Source organism: Vipera ursinii (genome assembly GCF_947247035.1).
Source record: "Vipera ursinii genome assembly, chromosome: 5".
NCBI classification, from domain to species: Eukaryota; Metazoa; Chordata; class Lepidosauria; order Squamata; family Viperidae; genus Vipera; species Vipera ursinii.
The window spans coordinates 97,798,466-97,817,347 of record NC_139518.1 but is presented as its reverse complement, the minus strand read 5'-3'; the positions used below and the strand labels follow the sequence as shown (position 1 = coordinate 97,817,347).

Sequence of the window (18,882 nt, the reverse complement as noted above, 5' to 3'; positions counted from 1 at the left end):
CGATCGGAAGCCAAACGGGGCGTTGGAGAACGTCCACGACGTTCAGAGTCTCCTGAAATCTACCTTGCTAATCCAAAAGGTTCTCCATACGGTGCTGAAAGTCAGCCAATACCCTGGAAAAGGAGCGGAGAACACAAGATTAACTCCCTCTTCTCATCTCGTTCAGAGAAAGAAAACATTTTTCCCCCACTTATCCGGATGACTACTGTCCTGAAAAAGCTCAGCTGACTTGGTACACCCATTACAGCTAGTCCTCAACAGCCATTCAGTTAGTGACCGAAGTGGCCACAGCACTGGGGAAAGTGGTTGATGATTGTTTTTTTTTCCAGGCTTAACGGTCGTTGCAGCATCCCTCTGGGTCACGGGATCCAAATCCAGAGGCTCCTATTTATAACGGTTGCAGTGTCCCCCCCCCCCCGGGGTCACGCGATTCCCTTTTGCCACCTTCCGACGAGCACAGTCAACAGGGAAGCCTGAGCCGCTTAAAAGCCATGTTACTAACTGAGCAAACCGCAGTGTTTCATTTAACAATGGTGGAAAGGAAGGTTGTAGAACGGGGCAAAACTCAGTTGAGATCGCAAGTCGAGGATTCCCAGTAATTCGAAGGCCGAGTATCAGAACATCCCCCCATTCGCAAGTTAAACTAGAAGAGAATAGAAGCTGGAAGGGACCTTGGAGGTCTTCTAGTCCTGCCCTCTGCTCAAGCAGGAGAACCTACACCATCTCAGACAAGTAACTGTCCAGCCTCTTCTTAAAAACCTCCAGTGTTGGAGCGCCCATGATTTCTGGTGGCAAGGTGTTCCACTGGTTGATTGTCCTCACTGTTAGGAACTTTCTCCTTAATTCCAGGTTGCTTCTCTCTTTGGTCAGTTTCCATCCATTGTTTCTCATCCTTCCCTCTGGTGCTTTGGAGAACAACATGACTCCCCCTCTGCCTTGTGGCAGCCCCTCAAATACTGGAACGCCGCTATCATGTCTCCCCTATTTCTTCTTTTCTTTAGACTAGCCAAACCCAAGTCCCGCAGCCGTTCTTCGTACATTTTGGCCTCCAGGCCTTGGATCATCTTAGTTGCTCTTCTCTGACTAGGAAGTAATGAAACAAACAGACCATGACCCAATCGTAAGTTTTCCAGAAAAAAAACTATCGAGTAGCATGTAAGCAGGGACAGAGTTCCACTTAAAGAAGAATTATCTTTTTTTTTCCCTGGCAAACTGCGCAGAAGCCCAGACTCGGCTACTGCTACGTAGCTTTTGGGTTTCACTGCGGATGAAAAAGGCCTTGCGACGTCCTTTTGTTGCATTGATTCATTTATGGGCCGATATTTAAAAATACACATACGGTGGAAGGTGATCAATTGAAGGTAAAACCTATCTGCTTGATTCATTGATTCGGGGGGGGGGCGATTTTGCTTATGAGTTGTCTTTTCCGCATTCTGCTGATAGAGGTTAATTAATTTCTACGCTTCCTGCTCCGTTCATTTCCAGTTCTCTTTACAGATTCCTATCAGCCAAAAAGAAGCAGAACAATCTGTATTGACTTTTTTTTAAAAAAGTATTATGTGCTAATCCTTTCAGCACGGATAAGTTCCTTGAAACTGCCTATGGCCAGCCATCAAGCAGACAGATGCAAAAACAACAACAACAAGAACAACAAACCCACTATGTTTAACGTACAGGTAGTCCTCGACGTACGAGCACAATTGAGATGTATTTAAATCAGAGATGTCACTCTTGAGTTGATGGATCAGCTGTGGTGGCAACAGTATGAGTCCAGATTTAAGCTGCTGTTTGTGACTATGCCCACTTCTCTGGATGGCCCACATCACTCTTTTTTTGCCCTTCAAATTCACCTTTCACCCACTCCTACTGAACACAACACAACACAACACACACACACACACACTAACAAACAGGCCTTTAACTTTTGATATTAATTGATGGCTTTGATTTACCTATTTTTAACTTTGGTTTTTAAATACGTTCCTATTGTAAATCATCGAGAGACTTTGAGTAGCCAGTGGTAGAGCATGTTTAACATAATATATACACAAATACATAAATAATGTAGGGTGCTTTTTTTGGGGGGGTATCAACTTTAATGAAAGGGACGCGGTGGCTCAGAGGGTTAGGACGCTGAGCTTGTCGATCAGAAGATCGGCAGTTTGGCGGGTCAAATCCCGAGTGCCGCGTAGCAGAGTGAGCGCCTGTTACTCGTCCTAGCTTCTGCCAACCTAGCAGTTCGAAAGCACGTAAAAATGCAAGTAGAAAAATAGGGACCGCTACGGTGGGAAGGTAACAGCGTTCCGTGCGCCTCTGGCGTCTAGTCATGCCGGCCACATGACCACGGAGACGTCCTCGGACAAGCGCTGGCTCTTCGGCTTTGAAACGGAGATGAGCACCGGCCCCTAGAGTCGGAAATGACTAGCAAACATGTGCGGGGGAACCTTTACCTTTACCTTTTTTATCATCTTTAATGGATCTTTTATCTCTAAATGGACGTAACAGCATTTGCTGGTAATTTTGTGAGACCATCCCAGGTTTACCTGGGAATAAATTTCACGGAACTGATTATGAAAAAGACGGGCACAGTTGAGGGGGTAAATTTTACGCAAACATTTCTCCACATCTTTTAGGAGGTAAATCTTTAATTCTTCCTTCTGGTCTGTAGCTGTGGTCGTGACTGGTCTACAAAATGTGGGTAGGAAATCTGGGATTAGGAAGAGGGAAGAATGGAATATAACTTTTGGCTCAGAGGCCCATGGGAAATGTAGTCAAGATCTCCAGAAGGCGATAACTAGATAGCTGCCAGTCATTCCCTTCAAAAATGACTTGAGTTATAGAAAGGTTTGGTCAAGTGGTTAAGGCATCAAGCTAGAAACCAGGAGACGGTGAGTTCTAGTCCTGTTTTAGCCATGAAAGCCGGCTGGGTGGGCCACCTGTCAGGAGACTGTGAATTCTAGTTCCACCTTTGGCATGAAAGGCACTTGAAGGACTTTGGGCCAATCACCAGGAGATGGCGAGTTCTAGTTCTGCCTTAGCCATGAAAGTCAGCTGGGTGGCCTTGGGCCAATGCCTGTAACCCAGCCTAACCCACCTCGCAGGGTGGGCGTTGTGTGGAAAATAAGACGTAGAAAGTGGATATTGTTCACCCCCTTGAGCCATCTGTAAAACCAATAAAGGGTGGGTGCAAATAAACATCTAAGGCGGCTACTAAAGGCAGTGGAGCGAAGGAAAATAAAAAAATATTGGCACTTCCAACCTATCTGCTAATTTTAGCTTCCAGATCAGCCTTCACAACACGATGGTTGATATTTTGGGGAGGACCTGAGATTAGACAAAGCGGTCTTACGTCCCAAGCAGAACAAAATCGCTCTGAAACTGAAGTAACTTTTATTTTAATTTTTTTTAATGGAACGATGACTGTTTTGTGGAACTATATTTTTTTTTAAAAAAAAAAGCCTTGCGGTTTGTACGCTAATAGCTTTGGTTTCAGAAGCATTGAATCCCGAAGGACCGAATTCACAGGAAGTGAGGGAGGATCCTAGGTGAGGCTTCATCCTGATGTGCTTCGTTTTTCAGCACAGGGGTGTTTATGAATGGATGACCAAGTGGTGTGATATTCCTCCTGTCCCCTTCCCGAATTTTTCGTGCTAAAAATGGAGGGTTTATTCCACGAATGGCAGCGTTATCACCAAGAAAACTCCATGTGGTCCAACTCAGAAGCTATATCTGAATGACCTGGGCTAATCTCAAAATAGCGGGGTTTGATGCTTGGATGTTGGGCCACCAGGAAAGAAGGCAGAAAGCTAAACTGAGAAATAGTATATATATATATATATTAAAAAAATATACTGGAATTAGGCAACAGTAAACACCCCTGTACAGTGTTACTAGGAAAATATGATTATGTAGCCATCAGAAGTAGGGAGAGCATCTATTTGGTATTGAGGTTTTTTACAAGTAAGATGATGATAATAATAATAATAATAATAATAATAATAATAATAATAATAATAATAATAATAAGAAGAAGAAGAAGAAGAAGAAGAAGAAGAAGAAGAAGAAGAAGAAGAAGAAGAAGAAGAAGAAGAAGAAGAAGAAGAAGAAGTACTTGGAAGGGACCTTGGAGGCCATCTAGTCCAACCCCCTGCTCAGGCAGGAAACCTTATACCATTTCAAGCAAATGGCTGTCCAGTCTCTTCTTAAAAACCTCCAGTGTTGGAGCATTCACAGCTTCTGGAGGCAGGTTGTTCCACTGGTTAATTGTTCTGACTGTCAGGAAGTTTCTCCTTAATTCCAGGTTGCTTCTCTCCTTGACTAGTTTCCATCCGTTGCTTCTTGTCCTGCCTTCAGGTGCTTTGGAGAATAGTTGTTCCAGGTTGTTCCACTGGTTAATTGTTCTAACAGTCACGAAATTTCTCCTTAGTTCTAGGTTGCTGATGAATGACAGACATAGAATAAGAGAGTTGGAAGGGGCCTTGGAGGTCTTCTAGTCCCACCCACTTGTCAAATAGGAAACCTTACACCATTTCAGGCAAGTGGCTGTATATATATATATACACACATATAGACATGCATGCAGATCACAAATATAGAACATAAAGCAAAGCGTTCCTGACATTCTAAATTGTCAATATAAATTTACAGTACTTGTTACGTGGTGCATTTTTCACTTACTGCACTCACAACTTTCATAGCGTTAATGGTCAGACAAGGTGGCATGGAGCAAGTTTCAAAATTGTGACCTTCCTCATTTTTGGAAAAAAGACGTTTTATTTTCGTTCAAAAAGTTGTCGCTCCGCCAAAGATCCCGCCCTCCTCCGTACGTTCCTCCATCCCCGTTTGATGTGTTCAATGTGTAAAAAAAAAACACCCACTGGCTTCCTTAACAGCGCATGTATGAACGCTGAACTCTTCCAAGAGTACTTTTGTTATATGACCCAGGTTTACTTAGGGGTATGATTCAGCGCTGACCTCATTGCTCAATACGGATCATTTATATTTTATGCTTCCAAAGTTTAATGTTTCTGCTATTTAGGTAAGTGCTGTATGATGGGCCAATATTTTCTATTAGTGGAAATGATCTTCGCTTTCTTTTTTTTCCTTTCAAAAATGAAGGAAGCCGAAGAATACCCAATTTGCACTACTCAAAAGGGTTTAGAGAAGGAAGGAAAGAGAAGATTAGCACCCAGCAGATACACGTATGTACAGCTCCATACAGACTAGTATATGGTGTTATTAAACTGGCGTTCACAATGTTAATGTAACGCCAACTTTAAGCCAGCCTTAACACTTTGGTGAGTTTTTTTGGCAACCGTGTAAAAAAACCAAACAATTACCATTGTTTTCTTTGGAGATTCTAGACAATTGAGGGGCTGGGTGTTGTGTCCCAGCCTACGTGAGTCCTTGTTTTGCTCACAAGGAGAAACCCCTCTTCCATGAAATAGGCAGGATCCACAAGAAAAAAGCAAGCCCTTTTATTCTCACAGACCTGAGTCAATGTCCAAGGCAAACAAACACAGTCTAAAGAAACTCGATCCTCAACACGAACGGTTGCCTTTGGCAACCAGCACCTCCCACACCTTCCCTTTTATAATTCAGCCAAGGTGTGGCTTCTTAATGCCTTCTCCTTTGCCTTTGGAGCCGCCCCATTGCATTCCTCTGTCCTACTCGCTTCTCTTGCCTGCGCCTACGTGCATCCTGGATTTCTCTCAGCTGTGCTTCATCACTGTCCAACTCAGGCTTCCAGCACAGCTGTGTCTCAGCCCGAGTGTGAGTAGAGGGGCCAGGCTCCTCGTCCGACTGTGAGTCTTGGAGTTCCTCAGAGCCTTCCTCTGACTCTGATGTCACTCCAGGCCCCTCCTCCTCCTCCTCTGATTCCTCAGACTCAGCTGCTGGATCCACTGGCTGGCGAGGAATTACAACACTAGGATACTCAAAGAGACAATTCAGGTGTCTTTAAAAGAGAAGCACATTGTAGATGTTTTCAATATACCTGTCTCGCTACTCATCGATAATTTATTCTCGAAGACTTGACAAACACTAAAATCAACAATTGGGACAACCAGGATCTGGATGACTGAGAATCTCCGTTGACAGTTACCTATGCACTTTGGGATGAACACCCTTTGAAGGGTGCAGGATTTCCAGAAAACATTGCAGACTCCAGGAACCATCTGGGCTTCAGTTTGAGATGCAGACAACACAGATGCATCCCCAACAGCCTATGCCTGTCTCCAACAGGGAAGGGACCCAGGGCAGAAAACATCTTGCATCCAAGAAGGCTCCACACCCATTTGCACCACTCAGGTGACCCTGAGGACACAGGTAAACCCCCAGATGACCTCAACGGATCTCTAAAAGAAGGCAAATGATCAGCTGTCTGCAAGGAGTATAAATCCTTCCATTCTCCATCATGGTTCCAACAGATGAAACTCTTCAAAGAACTTTGAAGCATTGTTTACCTTAAAGAATCTTTATTCGAGTAGCATAGCATCAGCACTAACATAATCGAAGTCAAAAACTGAGTTTCCCTCTCCTCAGCACATAGTATCCAAGCACAATTCCCTCCTCCAAATCATAGTCATAAATCACATTCCCCAATTAGTTTAAAGCCCGGGCTTCCCTTTCGGTTCTCCATCCCGCCAATTCTTATCATCTCTTATTTCAATAACCTTGGTTCTCACACTAGGTTCAATGTTATTATATCTAGCTAGACTCTCCTGCACATTCCCCTCCCTCCCCAGCATCATGTAACTCTAAAAGCAAAAAGAAGAAAATGGCTGCATCTCCATCTGTTGTCAATGCAAAAACATCCGATGTTGGCAGCGTTGACAGAGCTGAAGAAGCTTCTTGGATGAGAAGTGAAACGTCTTCAAAGAAAAACAAAAAAGTCCAGTTGCCTCCTGAAAAAAACCACCTTTGGGACAACCACAACCTGGATTACTGAGAATCTCCATAGACTAAAATCAATGTGTACCGAGAAAACCAGTGACTTACCACATGACTGGTTATTTCAGCCAGAAGAAATAGTGAGTCATAAGGCAGTTGACATCAGCCAAGTTCTTTCTTGGACATCAACTATTGGGAGAAAGATGAGAGCCGGGACAAAATGTCTGCTTCAAAATGCATTGAGTATTGAATTCGATGCCTTTGGAAGCAGTTGAGTGCCGAAGTATGACTATCCCAAAAAACAAAACTAGGCATAGGAAATGACCAAGCTAAGCCTGAGGGAGGCGTCAAACATGTCTTCAGTCTTGAATCTCTTTGTGCACACAAGAGATCTCAGTCCAGCTCACCTTGAATTCTGTTGATACTTGTCTGCCGCCAATTTGCCTTGACCATTAGTAGATCAGATTCTTGTAGAGAGCATAAGCTTGCGGTAAATCTTTACATTCATTCAAACTTCCCGGGCTCTCGATTTTCCCACGCTTGACCTAAGCACGTACACGAGGTCAATGTGGCTGACTTCCTTTTAAATTCACATCTGTTTTTCAGGGAGATGAGGACAAGGAAAACAATTTCTTAAGTCTTTCCCAGTTGCCCTTATTTCTCTTTGGCTTTCTTTTCCTGTTCCAGGACTCGAGTTTCCCGCTTTGTGCAAAACTGTTCACAAGCTGGAAACATCCCTTTTCCTGGAAGGATATATAGGCAGTCCTTGACTTACAAGAGTTTATTTAGGGACCGTTCCGAGTGACAAGGGCACTGGGAAAAGCGACGTACGACCGTTTTTCACACTTAACGATTGTTTGCAGGCTCCCCGTGCTCAAAATTCAAAGTCTTGGCAACCGACTCATGTTTATGACGGTTGCAACATCCCCGGGCCACGCGATCCCCTTTTGTGAATTTCTGATAAGCAAAGTCAATGGGGTTGTTCATGTAACAACCAATTTACTAACTTAGCAAATCACTTTACAGCTGTGGCAAGAAAGATCGTAAAATTGGAGGGCAGAACTGACTCAGCAGCTGTTTCGCTCAGACACAATTGTGGCCGTACGTCAAGGACCCGGGCAGTTCCTCCAGTCCTGGTGAAGCGGGCACAGTAGCGCCTGCACTTTCTGCATCGCATGAGAAAAGCTCATCTTCCTTCCCCTGTCCTGACCACTTTCTACAGAGGGACGATCGAGAGAATCCTGTCATATAGCATCACAGTCCGGTTTGGAAGCATCCCTCCTTCAGATAGGAAGACGGTGCAGAGAGTGGTGAGGACAGCCGAAAAGATCCTTGGCTGTTCCCTCCCTCCCATCCAAGACATAGCACAGAAGCGTTGTTTGAACAGGGTCCGTAAGATTATCTGGGACGCTACTCATCCTCTTCACGACCTGTTTTCCTTGTTCCCTTCTGGGAGGAGGGGGCTTCGTGGTATCCGTAGCAGAACATCCAGATTCAGCCTTAAGTTTCATTCCGTACAGCATTAATTAACCTCGTGAACTCTCAGGATTTCTCCTTCTGTTATGTATTCAAGATGGACAATATTTAATATTTATTTCTTATGTATATGTAGGGGTGTGGGTCTATACATATGTTGTATATAGTATGCTTTAGGTATGTGTCATGTATGTGTTTCACTTTGAGAGCGGGCAACTAAATTATTTAAGGGAACACCTGCTGCCGGCATCAACTTCCCATCGTCCTGTGCGCTTCTTAGGGTACCGCCGGTCAAGGAATGCCGGCGGGTTATCCCCAGGGGAAGGGCGTTCTCTGTGGGCGCGCCGGCCCTTTGGAACCATCTTCCCACGGAGCTTAGGACTGCCCCCGACCTTCGCTCATTTCGCAGGGATTTGAAAACTTGGCTTTTTGAGCTGTCTGGCCCAGACTGAGGGGTTTTAATTATTTATTAATGGGGTTTTAGTTTAAATTCAGGGACTTAATTTAATTTTAGTTTTAATCGATTTTAACTTTGTATGTATGTATTTTTAATTTTTCCCTGTAAACCGCCCTGAGTCCTACGGGAATAGGGCGGTATACAAGTTTAAATAATAAATAAATAATAAATAAATAAATTTCATTTTTGATGTGTGCCGTTGTGCCCACGGTAAAAAAAATGACAATAAAGATAAGATTATCCTATCCTATCCTATCCTATCCTATCCTATCCTATCCTATCCTATCCTATCCTATCCTATCCTATCCTATCTTATCATCTTATCTTATCTATTGCAGGAAAGGTTCAAATCTGGGTCCCCAGAGCCTGTGTGTAATGTAGCGCCAAGAGCCCAGCTAGCAAAATGAAAATGAAATCAAGGTTTGCAAACTTCTGCTGCCTCAGAGCTGAGCGCTCCCCGTGTAACAAAACTGGAGGACAATTTTTAGCCGATTTGTTCTGAACAAATCAATAGAAGCTTGGTTTTCTTTGGCAAGAGCTGCCGATTAAAGGGATGAGGACAGGCTGTTCTGCATTGTGTAATTACTGACTCAGGCGGCACCAACATCACCTGATGTGTCTCTTCTGAGCAGATGAGGGCATTCCTTGCTTGCTCTATCCATCCTAGGTGGTTTCCAAGAATCGAGTGATGGGGGAAAAAAAATGTGGAATTTGGGATCCGAGGGGTGTCAGTAATTTTCCTGACTTCACTGGGCTGATTCCGCATTAGCAGCCAAGTTGGTCCAAGGAGTTGTTTTTTTCTGTAAATGACACACCTTTTTCTTTCTGTCACCAAGCTGGAGACCCAGTTGCTTCAGAGTCCTGATTGCAAAGAAGTGAGAAGGCACGACGAACAGCTTCTTTTGAGGTTCAGCAAATGGATTCTCCATGGGACAGTACAGAAAAAGTGAATGGTTGTGTTCGTTTTGAGACTCTGAGATGTTGAGACTTCGGGGAAAAGTTCAGAGAAGAGCAACTAAAATGATCCAAGGCCTGGAGACTGAAACATACGAAGAACGGCTGCAGGACTTGGGTTTGGCTAGTCTAAAGAAAAGAAGAAATAGGGGAGACATGATAGCAGAGTTCCAGTATTTGAGGGGCTGTCCCAAGGAGGAGGGGAGGTCAAATTATTCTCCAAAGCACAAGAGGACAAGAAAAGAAACAATCGTTGGAAACTGATCAAGGAGAGAAGCAACCTGGAATTTAGGAGAAACTTCCGAACACTGAGGACAATTAACCAGTGGAACAGCTTGCCACCAGAAATCGTGGGCACTCCAACACGGGAGGTTTTTAAGAAGAGACTGGACAGTCACTTGTCTGAAATGGTATAGGTTCTCCTGCTTGAACATGGGGCCGGACTAGAAGACCTCCAAGGTCCCTTCCAGCTCTGTTCCTATTCCTATGAAATGGAATAGAATAGAATAGAATAGAATAGAATAGAATAGAATAGAATAGAATAGAATAGAATAGAATAGAATAGAATAGAATAGAATATATGGAATGGAATGGAATGGAATGGAATGGAATGGAATAGAATAGAATAGAATAGAATAGAATAGAATAGAATAGAATAGAATAGAATAGAATAGAATAGAATAGAATAGAATAGAATAGAATAGAATACTTTTGTCACTTTAAATGTACCTTAATCAGCCTTCGGCTCCACTCTTTGCTCCGGACTAGCCCGCTCTTGAGTTTGCCTAGCAGAGCAAGTCCCGGGTGGGTTTCCCACAACTCGTGCCAAAGCTGGGTCCAGGAAAGGGCAGGGGAAGGGGAGCGACAACCCCCACCCCTGCCTGGGCACGTGCCTCCCTTTGCATGTACAAAAGTTAGCCTGGATTGGCTTTTGGGGGGGCGGGGGAAGGGATTCTCCCCCCCTTTTAACCTCCTGGCGACTAAAGGCATAGCAGCCCCTGCCTTTTTTATTAATTTTTTTTTATTTTTAATTCCATTTATATCCCGCCCTTCTCCGAAGACTCAGGGCGGCTTACAAGCTTAGCAGTAGCCTTCATTCTATGTATATGGCTGCTTATTAGGGCTTTTTTAAAAATTAATAATAATAATAATAATAATAATAATAATAATAATAATAATAATAATAATTATTTAAACATTAGAATAGAACCTCTTGATTGCCGCTGCCTAACTCACCAGGGAATTTAAGTCCTTTTACATTCGGGCCAGGCCAGGGGGTGGTGAGGACTGGGACAGTCCCCTCCCCACGACCTTCTGGTTGGAGAGGAGGACTCCGCCCTTCCATTTCCCCTTTAGCCAAGCACCCCTCCTTCCACCCCACCCCTCCCCACCGGGACGGCAGAGAGCCCCTGAGTTGCAACCCGGCGCCCTCCCCCTCCCGGCTTTTTTTGGGGGGGCGGGGGAAGGGATTTGCCCCCCCCTTAACCTCCTGGCGACTAAAGGCATAGCAGCCCCTGCCTTTTTTATTTTAATTCTATTTATATCCCACCCTTCTCTGAAGACTCAGGGAGGCTTACAAGCTTAGCAGTAGCCTTCATTCTATGTATATGCCTGCTTATTAGGGCTTTTTTTAAAATAATAATAATAATAATATTAATAATAATAATAATAATAATAATAATAATAATAATAATAATAGTAATAATAATAATAAATAATAATAATAATAATAATAATAATAATAATAATAATAATAATAATAATAATAATAATAATAATAATAAATATTATTTAAACATTAGAATAGAACCTCTTGATTGCCGCTGCGTAACTCACCAGGAAATTTAAGTCCTTTTACATTCGGGCCAGGCCAGGGGGTGGTGAGGACTAGGACAGTCCCCTCCCCACGACCTTCTGGTTGGAGAGGAGGACTCCGCCCTTCCATTTCCCCTTTAGCCAAGCACCCCTCCTTCCACCCCACCCCTCCCCACCGGGACGGCAGAGAGCCCCTGAGTTGCAACCCGGCGCCCTCCCCCTCCCGGCACCCAGCCTGGAGCCTGCCTCCCCTCCCTCCCTCCCTCCCTCCCTGCGGGCTGGAAGATCCTCCTTAGGCATCCGCCGCCGCCTCAGCATCAGCATCAGCACCAAGCAGTCGCAGCAGCCGAACCGGGTCCGGCTTTGCAGCGGAGCGCCCCAGGCGGCAGCCGGGCGGAGCGCCGCGCTCAAACTGGGTCCCCTTTGCACGGCAGCCAGCCTCACGCCTCTTTTTCCCGGCTGGCTGGCTTGGCTAGCTGGCGTGTCCGAGGCGGGCGATTGATTCCACGCGGGGGCTGCTCCGCTTCCCCGCTTGTGGGGCAGGTGGCTGCTCCTTACGCCCCCTCCCCACACGTTCCCCCTTTCCTCGCCGCGGACGCGAGGGGAGAAGCCGGCCGCCGTTCACACGACCCCACCAGCAACCCTCGCGTCTCCAGCAAGCAGCCGGACGCGCGTGTTTTTTTTTTTTTTGAAGCTTGCTCCGAGGATGGGTCGTCCGGATTGAAGCAGCCAAGGCAGGGGTCGCGCCGCCGGCTTCCTCCCCACCCCAACCCCCGCTCCAAGTGGGATCCTAGGACGGGCAGAAGGAAACGGCCCCGCCACGCGACTTTTGGGTTTTCCCTTTTTTTTCCTCCACCCGGTCGCGGGAGAGCGGGCGGATTACTGCCCCTCGGGGAAGATGCCGCTCGCCAGGTGGGCCCTGAGTCTCGCCGTCGTGTGCGAAGGTAAGATGCGTGTCTGCGCGCGCGTGTGTGTGTGTGTGTGAAGGGGGGGAACCGGGAGCCGCGGAGACAGGCTTGAGATTATTTTTTTTCAGCCGATCCCACGCGGGTAAATTCCCACGCGGAGAGAAACTCCCACGCGAAGTTCCCCGAACTTTGAAGAAGTCGCGACAAGTGCCAGGTGCGCCTTTGGAGCAGGTGGTCCCTGCGTGGATTTTTCCATCTATCTATCTATCTATCTATCTATCTATCTATCTATCTATCTATCTATCTATCTATCTATCTATCTATCTATCTATATTTCCTGGGTGGGGGGTTTATGCTCCACGGTAGCTCGCCCACTGAGTGAGCCCAAGGAACTTAGTTTAGGATATCTCTTTTTTTGGGGGGGGGGGGGAAAAGGCTTAATTTCTACTCGGTTTGGGCTCTCCAAGGACGGTTAACTGCCCTGTTTGCAAAGAAAATGCTGGCCCCGTAAAGTCGTCGTTTTCCAGCAAAGTGCATTGGGGGGGGGGAAAGGGGAGGGGGAGTTAGAGTGAGTTCCTGGCTTTCAAAACAACTTTTATCTACATATTCCTTTTTTTTTTTTGGCCCCTCTTGCCATTATGGGATTAAATTGGCTTCAGGTTTGATAGAAGCCGAGGAGATGAAAAGTTATTGGCTGGCCAGGCAGATGATGCCACCAGCAGCTGGTTTTGTTTCTAAGGCAAACAGAAAAAGAAGAGGAAAAAAAAAATCCATTATCTGCTTTCCCTTCCATCTGGCACCCTTTGCCAAAGCGTCCTGATGTTTATATAGGCAGGGCTTTTTTTTGCAAAAGAAAAAGGTGCCGGAACTCACACATGTCATACAACCCCACCTTGCCTACCCTACAAGGTTCCATCCAAAAAAAGGTGCCGGAACTCCGTTCTATGACAAAAAAAAGCCCTGTTTATAGGAATAAATCAGAATTGGGGTGTTGTAGAAAATAAAATTTAAAAAAAAAAACACACCAAAACACTTGCCGTCTCTGGGAGTGGCGATCTCGTTCGATTCATTAAAAAGAACTCGGCAAACAAACGAACATCCGATTTGGGATGATAACTTGGATAAGCTAGCCTGGTTGTTTCTTCTTCTTTCCCCTGTTAGGTGAAAATTATTCTTTTTTTTTCCCGATTTGTTCAGCCTGGCTCAGATTGCCGGGAGTTAAAAGGTTTAACAGGAAGGTTGGATTTCATTTTTGGAAGTACTGGTGCTGGCTTGTTGTTGTTTCCCCCCCCCCACTTTGCGCAAATTTTGTCCCAGTCTTTCAGACAAAGGGATCTCCCAATCTCCATTTATTTCTGGAATACTACGAGGTGAAATAGATCGTGTTCCTTTTGTGTCTCCGATTGGCCAAAGTATAGAATCTGAACCCTTCTGGCACGTGGACTATAATTATATGATAATATATGAAAATACAAAAATAAAACGATAATGGTGTCTCTCCTTTTTGCTTTTTGTTCTGCTTATGATGTATAATCTGGCTTGCATTTTAATGTCAGACAGTAGAAGACCTAAGTTAGTGAATAACAGGAGGCAATTTACTTCTCTTAATTAACTTTATTAATCATAATATCCCAACCGATTTGTACTTTGGGTACACCTGTTCACAGTCATGAATATACTTCCCTCCCAAGTATCCTTAATATAATACATTCTGAATCCTCGTCTTAATTTTAATATTCTGGTCCAGAATATTAAATGTCTTCAATGTCTTTGACAGCAGCTCTTAAACCGAATACGGAGAAATGCAGAACTTGAATGCAGAAACTGAAGTGAGATCTCAAAATGTTTGTTTTTTTTTGCTCTGTTCAGTTGTGCGATGTTTGTTTAGTAAACAAAAAATGACTTTCCTACTTTTTCGATGTTTTGCAGTTTTAACCACGAGGCAGGCTCTTTCTTGCCTTGATGAATATCTGTCTCTCTAAAATTTGGCAACAATTGTCTTTTGCGGTCGGTTGGTTGGTTTCTTTGCTTTCACTTTGATCTGGGGGTCTCCTTAACCAGGACTGATCCTGGTTTATTTATTTCACAGCACGCGTGCAAACGATTGGCTGAGTAGGGATTGCAAGAGCCTTTGTTTTGATGCACAAAAAAGGATTGCTTTGTAAATTGTGCTCCAAAAGTACTTTTTAAATCCGAGCATTGCCCTTTCTGATTAGAGTTGATATGCAGTGCAAATGTTTTGAGGGCTGTTGTTTTTGTGTGTGTGTGTTGTTGTTGTTTTTTAATGGCGTGGATTGGGTGATCCAGTTCGGCAAATGGATCAGAGGCTCATTCATGCCGGGAAGACACCATTCCCTGCAATAATCTGTAATGGTTTTGAAAGTCTGGGGTGGAAAAGGGAAAGAGACGGATGTAGAAATCACAGCGATGTGGCTTTTATATGAGAACAAGTGGGTGCTCCAGGTTTGATAGGGAAAGGAAGGAAGGATTGCATTTATTGTAGAATGGAGGGAGGGAGAAACAACAAACCCTCTTGCACACAAATTTGGAGAATATTTCCCCCCCACACACACCCCGAAGGGAACGAAAGCTGTGCTGTAGCATTGCCTGCCATGAAGGTTGCACCGGGGCGGGGGGATTAAAAAATGCAGCGTGGGTGCATATATTTGCTTGATGGGTTTGCACTTTTGAACTTTTATGAACATCGTTTGACTTCCTGTCTCCAAGGGACGCTCAGCATCCCAGGATTTGGGGGGAAGGCAGGGGGGAGTAGCCACATCCCAAGATGCTTGCTCAGCCTGAGCCCAAAAATCGTATTATTATGTTTTTTTTGTTTTTTTTTTTACATTTGTTCAACAATTAATATTATTATTATTATTTTTTAATCTTAAGAAACAAAAGAGAAGCTGGCACGTGGCAAAGCAGGGCGCCATCCTCTGGCATCTTCGCCGAAGGCATCACATCATCTCATAAACTTTTCTGTAAAGTTAGAATACCTGGGGTGGGGGTGGGGGCGAGAGGGGGAAAGATTTGGTTCAGAGCAGGACTTGGTTCAGAACCGTAGGTAGTCCTCATTGTACGACGTGCATTTAACAATGGTTCAAAGGGGCAACAGCCTTGGGGAAAGTGACTTATGACCCAAGTGTGACATCATGACCATTGCGCATGCACACACACAAACACACACACACAATTTGGGCACTCAAGCTTCCGGCTCGCCTTTACGACGGATGCCGTATCATGTGATCACGATTTTGCGACCTTCCTGTCTGGCTTCCGACAAGCCGGATTCGCGTAGCAAGAGTGTGATTCGCTTAACGAGGACCCGCAGTGTAGCGAAATTGCATTTTGGGTAACACGATGGCTCATTTAATGGCTGCATCGTTTAGCGACTGAGATTCCAGTTCCCATGGTGATCGCAAGTTGAGCATTACCTGTATTTTTACTGACTAAGGAACCAGGTAAACTGAAGACATTAGGACAAGTGTCCAGAAAGATTCTAGGAAAGCTGAGCTTTATAAGCGCTTATTGCCCCCCCCTCCCCCGGGGGGCCATTTTGTGAGGGCGCCCACAACCGATTCTCCTCCTAAGGCATTTCTTAGATAATAAATTTGTGACTGAGAAAGTTTCATCTCTGCAGGAAGCGTTTAGGAATCTCTGTTCATTTCCTTACAGGCTGTTCAAGATGGTTTCATTCAACGGCAACCCAAAGGCAAAGTCGGTTGATCTGAACTGAGCATATAGCGCTAGCTATAGTCCTTAGACTTATATACCGCTTCCCAGTGCTTTACAGCCCTCTCTAAGCGGTTTACAGAGTCAGCCTCTTACCCCCAACAATATCGGTCCTCATTTTACCGACCTCAGAAGGATGGAAGGCTGAGTCAACCTTGAGCCGTTGGCAGTGGGCAGAGTCAGCCTGCAGTACCACATTTTATTTATTTATTTATTTTTGGCACTTATATGCCACCCTATCTCCCAAAGGACTCAGGGCGGCTAACAACAATAAAACACAATAATGCAAATGTTAAAAAAGATTAAACTAACAAGCCCCAATGATATAATATTAAAAATATTCTATTTAAAAATCCCTGTCGTCAGTCCAGGTCAGCCTGATGGAAGAGAAATGTTTTAAGGCCGCGACGAAAGGACCGGAGATCCGGGGCCATCCGGAGCTCAAGGGGAAGTTGATTCCACAGGGCCGGCGCTCCCACAGAGAAGGCCCTCCCCCTGGGGGTCACCAGCCGACATTGTCTGGCCGACGGCACCCTGAGGAGACCCTCTCTGTGTGAGCGCACTGGGCAATGGGAAGTCGTTCCCGGTAGCAGATGGTCCTGCAAGTATCCCGGGCCTAAGCCATGTAGGGCTTTATAGGTAAGAACCAGCACCTTAAATCTCACCCAGAGGGCAACCGGTAACCAATGCAGCTCACACAGGAGGGGTGTAATATGGGAGTATCGGGATACTCCCATCACAACCCGTGCGGCTGCATTCTGCACCAGCTGGAGCCTCCGGGTGGTCTTCAAGGGCAGCCCCATGTAGAGAGCATTGCAGTAATCTATATAGGAGGTAACGAGTGTATGAGTGACCATATGTAGAGCATCTCGGTCCAGATAGGGGTGCAACTGGCGCACCAGGCGAACCCGGGCAAATGCCCCCCTGGCCACAACTCCTATATGATCTTCAAAACTGAGTCGTGTATCCAGGAGGACGCCTAAGTTGCGCGCCCTACCAACGGGAGGTAACATTCCAACCACTGCACCACCACAGCTCTAAAACATATTCTAAAACAGTGGTCCCCAACCTTTCCAGCTTGGCAGCCTGGTCCGGCACATACATGTGTGTGTGTGTGTGTGTGGAGTAGCAGGCACATGTGCACATACATAGATCCGTTTGTGTGGTTGGTGCCCTTGCGCCTTCCACTCACGCGAGTAGAGCTTGCCTATGAGCTGAGGGTACATGCGCTCGTGCACAGAGCTCTGCTCATATGAGCAGAGGGCACTGGAGCAGAGAGCGCTTGCGCGTGACGTTCCTATTGCACAAACAGCGCACAAATGCACGTGAAGCTGAAGGTCCACTTGCGCGAGGGGAGGGCGCCCGTGCGTGAAGCTCCCTTCGCACAAATGGAGCGACAGGTACGTGAGCGCGATTGTCCTCCGCTCACGAGAGTGGAACTTGGTGCTCATCTGCACGCTTGCCCGCTGTTCGCATGAGTGGAGCTTTGTGGGCGTGCTCGCCCATTTCTTCCACAGCCTGGTTGCAGGGACCCCTGTTCTGGAAGGAGTTAGAAGTTCTTACTTGGTTTCTTGGCAAATCTAGACAGCACACTAAAAAGCAGAGACATCACCCTGTCAACAAAAGTGTGTATAGTCAAAGCTATGGTCTTCCCAATTGCAATGTATGGCAGTGAAAGTTGGACCGTAAGAAAGGCTGAGCGCCAAAGAATGGAGGCCTTTGAACTCTGGTGCTGGAGAAGACTCCTGCGAGTCCCTTGGACTGCAAGGCGATCCAACCGGTCAGTCCTAGAGGAGATCAACCCTGACTGCTCTTTAGAAGGCCAGATCCTGAAGTTGAAACTCAAATACTTTGGCCACCTAATGAGAAGGAAGGACTCACTGGAGAAGAGCCTAATGCTGGGAAAGGTGGAGGGCAAGAGAAGAAGGGGACGACAGAGAATGAGGTGGCTGGATGGAGTCACTGAAGCAGCAGGCGTGAGCTTAAATGGACTCCAGAAGATGGTAGAGGACAGGAAGGCCTGGAGGAACGTTGTCCATAGGGTCGCGATGATGGGCCAGACACGACTTCGCAACTAACAACAACAACAACTTGGTTTCTCACTTCATTTTGCCCCAAATCTCTCTCTCTCTTTTTTTTTTAAACTTATGGGATCAATGAATCAATCAGAATAGAGCTGGAAGGGACCTTGGAGGTCATCTAGTCCAACCCCCTGCTCAGGCAGGAAACTCGACCATTTCAGACAAATGGCTGTCCAGTCTCTTCTTAAATGCCTGGAGTGATGAAGCACCCACAACTTCTGAAGGATCTTACCTTCCCTTCCTTTTGAGGCTGAAGCCAAAAAAGATAGCAGTCCTTGACGCTGAATGTGATTTTACAGTTTTGATCCAACAAAGTTGCAGATGCTTAAGGAGACACAGCCCCGTTGTATCTCTGCTTTCAGAGGCATGCCTTCATTGAGGCTTACTGAAAATTTGGTTTTTAACTCAACCATTGGAAGAAAGGTGTTTTGGGGTGGGTTTTTTTGGAGTGATGCAGGTTTGCCGGCTCTTTAGCCACATTTAGAAAGTCATAAGATAAATGAGAAAAAAAATGTACAGAAACCAACCCGTGTTTATGAATACAAGCAGTCCTCGACTTATGATAGTT

General features: G+C 45.5%; 1 protein-coding gene across 1 annotated transcript in view; it reads left to right on the top strand.

Annotated features, from left to right (window-relative positions):
• Positions 1-12,491: 12,491 nt before the first annotated feature.
• Positions 12,492-18,882, top strand: part of RET (ret proto-oncogene) — a gene marked incomplete at both ends in the record, with an annotated part of 117,502 nt that continues 111,111 nt past the window's right edge. Inside the window, one exon of the mRNA XM_083364185.1 lies at positions 12,492-12,537. Within this exon, the coding sequence (XP_083220311.1) occupies positions 12,492-12,537 (46 nt within the window). The remainder of the gene's footprint in view (positions 12,538-18,882) is intronic.